We start from the raw sequence: 10,195 nt of genomic DNA on the forward strand, positions 1-10,195 counted from the left end.
TGTAATGATGCATTGGCCAAGAGTCAAAGTAAATGTAATTAAAATGAATTTAATTGAATGTAATTTAGATAGAGGGATGGATAGAGGATAATTATACTTAATACAGGCAGTATATATCTTGGTACATTTACTTTATGCAAACTGTAGATGGCAGCAATGACTTCAACATCTGCTTGACAGTGACAACCTGCGTGCAGACTTATTTGATCATACACTAATAGTACATGAAGTAAATATGACTTGGAAAGTTAGATTGTTATGTCTGGATTAATACAGTGTGACACAGGACAGAGGCCATATCGATCCATTCAAGTTGACTTACTTTCTTATTTCTTATCTTCATAAATATGTATCTTATATCTAATATATATTCATAAAAACTAACCTTGCTCACTCTGCTACAAAGGAATAAAATGGCACTTTGTATTTATGTTTAATAAATCAACGTAATGTGAACATGGAATGATTACCAAAAAAGAACCGTCATGTAAAATTACAGGAGACACGCTGATTAGTACCGGAAGTTTTCTTACAAATTAAAACGTTCAGGCTTGATTTCCCAAACAGTTAAAGGTGAATTAATTTAGTTCAATCAGTTTTATTATTGAAAGCTCGACACCGGAAGTCGCGGTACTTTTGTAAATCGTGGCTAACTTGACACTTCTGCTCGACATGTCTCCGCAGACTCTTCCCTGCCAGTAGAAACGTCTGGATTTTCCGTGAAACACCTGCGTTTTGTAAGTAACGTTATGTGTGTCAGTCGTGTGCGTTTGAGGCAGCTAGCGAGCGTTACTACTGTGTCACGAGACCTCCATCTCCCGCTGTCTTTAAAAACCAGCCAACGCATTAACGTGGACGTGTTAAATCAGCCTTTAGCTCTGTTTATTCTAGGAACATGGTCGTTGACCTGGTTTTAGCTGGCATGAACTTTTACGCTGAGCCCCTGATGGCACATAAACATACGTTATATATACATATATAGCGTTACGTTATTATATATGGCGTTACTGATACGTCTTGTGAGATAGTTTCTAATTGTTGAAGTAAACTGGTCATGTTGTAAACACTAGTGACGTTAGCTCGCTGGCTGTCGTTGAGAGCGTCACCTCAGCTCACCGTGACGACCACTGTCGTTTCTGAACATGCCAAGTTAACGTTGTGTTTTTTTTGGGGGGGCATAATAACTAGGTTACATGACGAGCTAGCTAGAAACATTAAGCCTCCAGCTAAGCTATGTGTGTGCGGTGAGCTGTTTGTTAATTGTGTCCATTCGTATAGTTTAGCTAGCTGGCCAACGAAAAAAACCTAACTTAGCTTTCTAAACGTCTGTTATTTTCGCGTGGACACAATGTCACGCCAAACTCTAGCGTCAAGACACAAGTTGAATATGGTATGCTCCGTGAAGGAGAGACTCAAGTCGGCTGGGTAATACGAGTCAGTCTGTGTGAGCGTACAGTACATTACTATAGCTGACATGTGTCACGTGGGGAAGGGGACGTACACGTGACCAAAGGGTCTCGTGAACGCGCAATGCAGGGAGCTACCTGACGTTACTTGAAGTCGGACAAACGCGCACTGGGCCACTATTAACGCGTCCTCTCTGTCACACACACACACACACACACGTACACGCACACGCAGCAGGTTAGCAGCACGCTAGCGGGCCGTTGTCAGCCAGGACCCAGAGAAGCAGCATCATCATCAATGGTGTGTCTACATCCCGGAGCCGACACATTTTCCTGTGTACGCTCAATGAACGACCTCCTCAGCGCTCATCACAGTGAGTAGTTTGCTGCAAACCATTCTCGTGCATCTGCCATGCAAATTACGCGGCGCACTTTGCAATGCAATCTACTCTTGTCTCTCTCTCTCTCTCTCTCTCTCTCTCTCTGTGTGTGTGTGTGTGTGTGTGTGTGTGTGTGTGTGTGTGTGTGTGTGTGTGTGTGTGTGTCTCTCTCTTTCTCTCTCAGGCTGCACATGTATGGCGTTTGCGAGGCTCGGAGGGGAGTTCTGCCAAGCCCAGCACCTGCTGCTTATTGTGGACAAGTGAAGAGGAGACGCCAGCCAGGCGCAAACACTGCCGTTGACGTGCACGTGCACAGGTGTGTTGGTGTCATTTATTCAGCTACATGATGGGGAGGAATAAAGTTCCCAGTTTCTCCACGTCTCATGTCAATGGGGCAGCAGAGAGTAGATGTGCACTGAATCAGAAGAGATACTGATCTAAGTTGTGTCAATATATGTAGTTAGTCATTTAAGTTATCCAGAAAGGACAGGTATATGGTGATCAGTTTTTAGTCACACTAAAAGCTCTATACAAAAAGAAAATGTTCATAATGCCGTAAAAAAACAAGAAGCAGTATGGAAGGAAACCTTAATGACCATCTCCATGTCTTCATAGGTCCTTACTGCCATCGTGTTCAATCCATATGAAGACAAGCCAACCTTCAGCCTGTCACCTGTCCTGGGGAGTGGGAGAGGCTTTGGGTTTAACCCAAGGGTTTCCTCACGGCTCTTCTCCTTTTCTGCTTCTCCTTTCTTCTTCTACCTTGAATCGGCCAAGTCTTCTCTGAATGGGCTAGCACATTTGAAAGGAAGGAAAGACAGATCTTTTTTTCTGTCTTCATTTTTATTTATTTTTGCCTTCTGGATTTTGGTTGTCCAATCTGCTAGAGATTAATATTTATTTGTAACCAAGCCAATTTTAGTTATTTCTTTTATTGCCAAGAAAAAATTAAACCCTCTCATACTTCTATCCTAGGAAATTTGTATTGTATTTAGTTTTTACAAAGTAGTTACAGTTTTTGTGCCTATAATTCACACGGATAGATCAGTTAGGGAAATTAGTTTTTAAATCATTTTAACTTTGATTTGTTTGAGACTTTGTCTTTTATTTGATTATTTCTTTATTTTCTCCATTATAAGCACAGAACTTTTCTCACCTTTTTTTCCTGTGTCAATAAACCTCTTGAGGGTCTAAAAATGAACCGACCGGCTCCAGTGGAGATCTCTTATGACTGCCTGAGATTTCTCATTACGCACAACCCCACCAATGCACAACTCGGAAGGTTTATAGAGGTAGCGCACCTTTGTAATATTTCATGCATATCCATCAGCCATTTTCTTTCTGTAATAGAGGAAGCAACAGTGACATGCTGCATTTTAAAAAGGTGTTTTTGATGTGCAGGATCTGAAGGCATATAAAGTTAACACCCTGGTGAGAGTGTGTGCTGCCACATATGACAAGACACCAGTGGAGCAAGAAGGTATACAAGTCCTGGTAAGTGACACAGATACACAACAGATCAAGCCTACTCATTCACTTACTATCAAAGTCTAAAATACATTGCTAATTCTAAGTCCAACAACGGTTTGGTCAAAATAAACCCTTAATACACTGCCTTCTCGTGCTTCCACTATATAATGCGTAACTATTTTCACTATACATTCGGATAACACTGCAAAATGGTGAAAGTTATTGTCAGTTTAGTCCTAACCAAGAAAACCCAAATGTTTTCAACAAATTAATCAAATAACGACTCAATTTCCCCTTAGGATTGGCCGTTTGAAGATGGCTCCGCTCCCCCGGACCAGGTGGTGGATGATTGGCTGAACCTGCTGCAGACAAAGTTCAGGGACGAGCCGGGCAGCTGTGTGGCTGTGCACTGCGTCGCTGGACTAGGAAGGTTAGTATGTGCGAGACATTGTGCAAGGGATTGAATGTGTTTTATTTACCAGATATTAATATCCACCTCAGGCGGTTAGTTCTCAGATGTTGTTTTGGTCTCCTAATATGCACAAAACCTGTTGTTTTAAAGCAATCATTGTCAGTTGTAGTAGTGTTGTACAGTATAAAGCTTTGTAGCACTACATTTTCTAAATTGTAAAATACCGCCCACCACTGTGCCACTTTGATCCGTAGCTAGAGAAGACAAAGGAACAAACTTGATAAAAAGAAAAGTTGGCACAAACTAAGTTGAAATAATGTTTTTGAAGTCTGCGCTTCACACGGAGCTGCAGGACTATTATCCAAACAGGTGATTGAACGTTTGCATCTCTTTGCCGTTTGTCCTCAGAGCTCCTGTGTTGGTGGCCCTGGCTCTAATCGAGTGCGGGATGGAGTATGAAGATGCTGTGCACTTCATAAGACAGTGAGTACTAAACCACTGATTCTACTGTTCCCCTGTTTTACTTGACCGTGCTCACAACTGCTCTGTCTTTGCACGGTCCATATTCAGTACCGTCCCTTTAATTGCTCTTCCCCCTCCGCCTCACACATACACACACACACACCTGTGATAGTCTGAAAAAAATGTTTTGAGCACATCGTCTTTTTTTTTCATGTTGTCAGGAAGCGCCGCGGAGCGTTTAACTCCAAGCAGCTGCTGTACCTGGAGAGCTACAAAGCTAAACTGTGTCTGCGCTCCAAAGATGCCAATGGTCAGGGCTGCTCTATACAGTAGGAATCTACAACCCCATGCAACTTCACCTTCATCGGAGACTCTCACTATTTGATGTCAGATGGAGAGTTGGCATTTTAGGGTAAATGTTTGGTAACATCTTTTTTAGGGTAAATGTTTGGCCTGTGAAATCCAATCAAAATTTTATGTATTTACCAAAATAAAAGGGACCTAATGTGACATTTTCTGAAAATCTTTTGAAAACATAGGCAGACAAATTTACATTAAAACTAAGTAGAGGTTGTAAAAGTTTGTATTTCTGCTCCTTGGTCTGTGACCTCGCCTTCATATGTAGCCCCCCCCTCTACCCCGCATACACACACTCAAATACATAGCCCATTAAAACAAGACCCCACACAGAATTAATTTGAACTGTTAATCAGTTTAAAAGACCAATAAACTCGCAGCTACAATAAATACTGTTGCTGTTAAAGGAATACTTCACCCCCCCCAATGACCATCTGTTTGTCACCCTCAGTTTTTTCCTCTCGGCCTCCACAAGGAGCCGTGAATCATTAAATGCAGGAAAACCCGGATGTTTTTAAGTACACAGAAGGGTAGGGGAGCATTCAACCACAGCAAAAACTATTTCCAAAACATCGCGAAACACATCCACGCCGTTTATGCGGGCGATGAGACTTTGCTTATGCTGCTCAGGTTGTTGTGAGAGTTTTTTTAACGGATGTTGGGATATAGTTTACCATCGAGAGTTTCCTCCAGTTTTGTATTCTTTATTTGCCGTTGAGAATCAAAGATAACACAGGGACAAATAGGATGTGTTTAAATCAAAGAAATCGTTTCAGTGGTGAAGTATTCCTTGAACACGCATGTGATTTTTAAATTGACTTTGACATTGGGGGCCAGACATGGAACATTTTGTGTCAGCAGTCGGGTGTGGTCGGCTGTAGATTCCTTCTTATGATGTTGAAAACTGCTCTGCTGCTCTGTGCTTTCAGAGGCCTGCTGGTTTATTGCAAATCAATCCACGCTGTCGTTCAGACTGATTTAGTTTATTCCAATATTTCCCCCTGGACAAAATCGATGCCCTACACCCACAAAGGTGATGGAGAACTCAGACAAGTTAGAACACGTCCACCATTAAAGGCATTTGTGAGTTCTACATTAACAGACAACACACACTAATAGGAAAGAACCGTGCTCTATCCAACAACTGTGACCATCTTCCACGTTTGGTGTGTCTCATGTCGGAGGCAGAGGCCTTCTACTTCTCTAGAAAACTAACTTGTTGTTGGCTGTAAATGTTCGACACTGTCCTTCCAAATGTCGTCAAGACAAAGTGGGCCAGCATGTTAAAGGGTCAGTCGGTGAAAATACTCATTAGTGGAACACTTAAAGGTTTTGGTAGATTGTCCCGTTAGCTTACTTCACTGCTGCACCATGTAGTGCAACATGAGTACAAACGGGACAATCTGCTGAATACTTTCTGAATTACAACAACCACAAAACCGAACCGCCGACTCCTGGCCGCCACAGAAACCTTTGGGTCTCGTCTATCTCCGGCTCTGTACCTATTAGCTACCTGGTCAGCTGCTGTGCTTTGTAGGATGCTGTTGGGTCCTTGTGATGTTATTATTTATCTATAGGTTTTTATTTTCTTTCCCTGTACCCTATTTAACTATTTGTACATGTCATTTATTGATTGATTCCACAGTGTTTATTTTTCTTTTTTTGTGAAATGTCTTGTCTGCTAGAAAAAAATAATATCTAGTAGTCTTGTTGAACAATTAAAGTGTTGAGTAATTGTTGCTTGTTGCAGAACCTATTTCATCACCATGGTTTTAGTTAGATGTGCCTGTATGTGCTGGGAGTTCAGAGAACAAGCAGTGTTATTTATTTTATTTTCCGGCATATTTTGATTAAATTCTCAAAAATCAATTTCCGATTATCAGCCACTAATATAGCGCCGATCTGTTCCACAGTCATATCTATTTATAAGAGGTCCATTATGAACAATTCAACCATCATGTTATTGGAAACCATATTACAGATTTCCAAAAAGCAGATCGTTGTTAATATTTTCAAACAAAGCTCCCTGCCAACCGCCCGGCTGCGTCCACAACAGTTCCAGGTCGCTATAACAGGACGGCGTATAGGGATGTAGCTGGAATATGGCAGCTGCCCAACGTGATGCAGAGCCTGACCTGCCCTCAGTGAACTCTCTCTCCTGCTCTGGCTCGCTCGCTCTCTTTGTGTGTGTCTGTGTGTCACACAGACACACACACACACAAAGAGAGAGATTGCCTCTGGCCGTGGTAATGCTGTGTGAACGTGGCCGTCAGGGTGGAGTGACAGCATCCCATGCAGCCAATTCAAGGTTGATTGGTTTTATTGACTGACCCGACAAAACGCACACACACACACACACACACAAACCAACCTTGAACAAAAGAGTCACAGTGGATGAATGCAGTAAATGCCCACGACTTAATTCTTAAAATACATATCCGAGGAAGAGGCGTATCGACAATGCTGCTTTTCATTGCTTTCCTTGTTTGTGTTCAGACAGAGAAACGCCTGACTGGAGCAGGGTTCTCAGGACCACGTTAGAGCAGTGAACCGAGAGGGAAACAATTATCACGGTGATTTCATAGTCTGAGGAAAGTCTAACATTTAATTTCCCTTATTTGCTCAAGTGTGATTTGATCGGTTGACTAAAATCATATAGAATTGTAGTCAAAGTGTTGTACAGTGTGATAAAACAGTAGAAAATAGATAATTACACTTTTAAAGACTACACACACTAATAGGAAAGAAATCTTTTCTGGAAAAACTACCATTAAAAAAAATGTATTAATTAAAATTGCAGTCATGCATGTTTGTAGCTTGTCCTGACAGCAGAGGGCGGTAACGTCCTGCCAAATAGTGAACTTTATGATTGAGTCATTTGCACTTTGGTTCAAATGTATATTAAAAAAAAAAACACTTTCTCAATCTTTTGACACGTTTTCTGGGGCACTGATCGGTGATTGCATTTCTTTTCTCGAGGGTCAAACACTGAAACAATAACTGATGAAGTCCTGCAGTTCAGTGTTAGACGAATACAGCAAAGTTACTACTGTACTGCAATGTGACGCTCCATATTATTAGAGTTTGTACAATGTCATTTGATCAGTCAGAGAACACACACACACACACACACACACACACACACACACACACACACACACACACACACACACACACACACAGGCCTACGGCGTCCTTGGCAGCAGAGGACAGCTCTGTGATAATCTGCTGAATATATGACAGCTGAACATCTCTAAGCTCGCTGTAAGCTACACGGCACTGTGCGTGTGCGTGTAGGGTTTCAACATCCCGTGGAGTTAAAAAGACACTGCTATCTTTTTATTTGATAAAAATAAAATTAAAAAAAGCATTACAGATGGAGCGATATAAAGTCGGAAGTTAGGGTTAAAAATACATGTGTATAACACATACATGTGTTATAGACATGTCCTTACATGATTGCATTTAGGAATACCATATATGACATGACGTACTAAAATCAGCATTAATTGTTACGGGTATGGTGAAAAAAAATAAAAAAGACCCTGATTATGAGTGTGTTAAGAGTCACATACTGTAAATTGGAGCAATGAAGTGTCACAAATTAGCAGCAATACTGAAAGTGAACGTTGATCTTCACACAGCAGGGGGCGCTCTCGCTCAAAATCACATCTCCGGATAATAGTATCGATTTTTATATTGGTGATTGTTCCACCAACTATTGTTTTGTTGTTGCTGCTGCATTTGTAACTGAACCTGGAGGCTGTGTATCGCAAAGGAGGAGGAGACCGCGGGCAGAGGAGGAGGGACCATCGGGACGGTGACCCAGTTCACCCCGCAGACCGAACCGGTTACCGGAGGACCGCCCGCTGGTCGAGCAGAGGATGAAACCACGGACACGTCTGACTAATGAAAACTACGACCGGTGTCTGCAGACTCCTCGCATCCAGTTTGTATTTCCTCTCCCGGAGTGCAACAGCAGACTCAGCGCGCGCGTGTGTCTGCGCGCGTGAGAGAGAGAGAGAGGAAGGAAGAGGGAGGGATTGAAAGAGGAAAGTAGATAGGAGCAGGAGTTTTAGTTGTCTGGGCATCTGGATATCTGGCTGCAGAGAAGAAGGAGAAGAAGAAACATTTGGATATATGGAAAAGTACCTGATAAAAACCGAAAAAGACCAGTAGAAGAAGAGTGGAGGACAAGGAAGAGGGAAACGGGAGGAGAAAGTTATATTTTCTAACGGGACAGGAAGACTGACCAGCAGGGATGTTGCCGGTGAGTTTCCCTTGATGACAAGTACACAACTTGATATACTGAAGTTAAAAAGGTGTCGTCTTAACTCACACACTCCCTGCTAAAAGACTTCAGAGCTAGCTAACGTCACAGTTAGCAGGCTTTGCCGCTGAGAGTGAGAAGCTGTTGCTATGGTATCTCGTGTTATTTTAGATTTAACAGTTCATTGTGAACACGTTTTACACATTTTCTCCAGCTACAATACAAAAAGAAAAAAAAAAACCTTAATAACGGACAGGAAAGCAAGCAGGGCGCGTGAAACTTTTTTTCCTCCCCCGAAATAATTATTATATTTCGCACAAAGGCTCGTTAAGAAGCTTTACGGTCATGTGTATTAAATTACATTAAAAAAGAAACAAACGTTTCCACACCAATTAAACACCGTGAGTGTATTCAGTGTCTGAGCTGCACCGATTCACCAAACGTTAACGGATCTAAACCGGAAGTTGCGGCTCAGCTTTCAAAATGGAAATTTAACTAAACAGGATTTTAGTATTTAAGTATTGGAGTTTGCGTTTTGAGCAACGACCAATGGAGAAAGGCAAGTGGGAAAAGGATGTGCAATTCCCATTTTTTAAACAAAATCTCCACAAATGAGGATGTCTACAACTACTTATATATATATATATATATATATATATATATATATATATATATATATATATATATATATATATATATATATATATATATATATAAAATAAAAAACACAAATTAATGACAGCTCTCTTTTTCTTCTGCCCGTAAAGGCGCTACTTAAATCTTCAGCAATCTGCAGAATCCAAACCTGTTTTAAGTTAAATGTCCTAGACTTTGATACCCTGAAAAAGTTACCTATATGGTATGTATATGTTTTTTGGGTGTAACAATTGTAGATAGACGACCCTACATTATTTTTGGCAGTGAATATGTGCACTTCTGGTTTTCACTTTTGTTGCATTTCTCCAAAAAGGATAGTCATGTTGATGAATGAGGCTTTTATTTTGAAGGTTTCAATCAGAAGTCCTACTTTTCTTCTAGCTGTCTTGACGCAATAGAGAGAGAGAGAGAGAGAGAGAGAGAGAGAGAGAGAGAGAGAGAGAGAGAGAGAGAGAGAGAGAGAGAGAGAGAGAGAGAGAGAGAGAGAGAGATGCAATTTCTTATCCATAAGATCCATAACTGTTTTATATTTGGGTTTAGAGAAATGTATTTGCATATATAAATAATACATAAACATAGAAATGCATTCATGCACTATTAATCAGCCCAAATACTGAAGGCCCGTGAACAATAATAAAATGACGCTTGCATGCTTTTTATGAAGTTGTCACAGTTTTGAAATATGTCTTATTGACACGTTTCTGATGAGTAGAAAACGGTAGATGTTAATAACATACATGGAGGATAAAGTTTGCATATTGTAAAAAAAAAATGTGTCGGC

At 41.0% G+C, this 10,195-nt stretch overlaps 2 protein-coding genes across 5 annotated transcripts in view; both read left to right on the forward strand.

Annotated features, from left to right (window-relative positions):
- Positions 1–505: 505 nt before the first annotated feature.
- On the forward strand, positions 506–6,226 carry LOC137788247 (protein tyrosine phosphatase type IVA 2-like). Of its 2 annotated transcripts, XM_068581142.1 has the most exons (9): positions 506–573; positions 685–737; positions 1,642–1,780; positions 1,971–2,102; positions 2,402–3,078; positions 3,188–3,280; positions 3,556–3,686; positions 4,077–4,151; positions 4,352–6,226. In XM_068581142.1, the coding sequence occupies exons 5-9, from the start codon at positions 2,983–2,985 to the stop codon at positions 4,461–4,463; spliced, it is 507 nt and encodes a 168-aa protein (XP_068437243.1). In that variant the 5' UTR covers positions 506–573; positions 685–737; positions 1,642–1,780; positions 1,971–2,102; positions 2,402–2,982; the 3' UTR covers positions 4,464–6,226. The 2 variants fall into 2 exon arrangements, with proteins under 2 accessions (XP_068437243.1, XP_068437244.1); XM_068581143.1 differs by lacking the exon at positions 506–573 and having other exon boundaries at positions 588–737; positions 1,645–1,780.
- A 2,179-nt stretch (positions 6,227–8,405) lies between these two features.
- LOC137787557 (apoptosis-stimulating of p53 protein 1-like) overlaps positions 8,406–10,195 on the forward strand; it is a 33,738-nt gene continuing 31,948 nt past the window's right edge. For 2 of the 3 annotated variants that reach the window (XM_068580129.1, XM_068580130.1), the window contains exon 1: positions 8,406–8,757. In XM_068580129.1, coding sequence (XP_068436230.1) covers positions 8,749–8,757 — 9 coding nt within the window. In that variant the 5' untranslated portion in view covers positions 8,406–8,748. The remainder of the gene's footprint in view (positions 8,758–10,195) is intronic. The other variant, XM_068580131.1, reaches the window with a different exon arrangement.

The sequence above is a fragment of the Clinocottus analis genome, unplaced genomic scaffold, assembly GCF_023055335.1.
Source record: "Clinocottus analis isolate CAN_PGR_092001 unplaced genomic scaffold, fCliAna1.0.p SCAF_17, whole genome shotgun sequence".
Classification (NCBI taxonomy): Eukaryota; Metazoa; Chordata; class Actinopteri; order Perciformes; family Cottidae; genus Clinocottus; species Clinocottus analis.

Coding starts and splice junctions, on each gene's coding strand:
- LOC137788247 (XM_068581142.1), top strand. CDS start 2,983: ATGAACCGACCGGCTCCAGTGGAGATCTCTTATGACTGCCTGAGATTT. Junction 3,687..4,076: donor TGCGTCGCTGGACTAGGAAG/GTTAGTATGTGC, acceptor GTTTGTCCTCAG/AGCTCCTGTGTTGGTGGCCC. Junction 4,152..4,351: donor GCTGTGCACTTCATAAGACA/GTGAGTACTAAA, acceptor TCATGTTGTCAG/GAAGCGCCGCGGAGCGTTTA.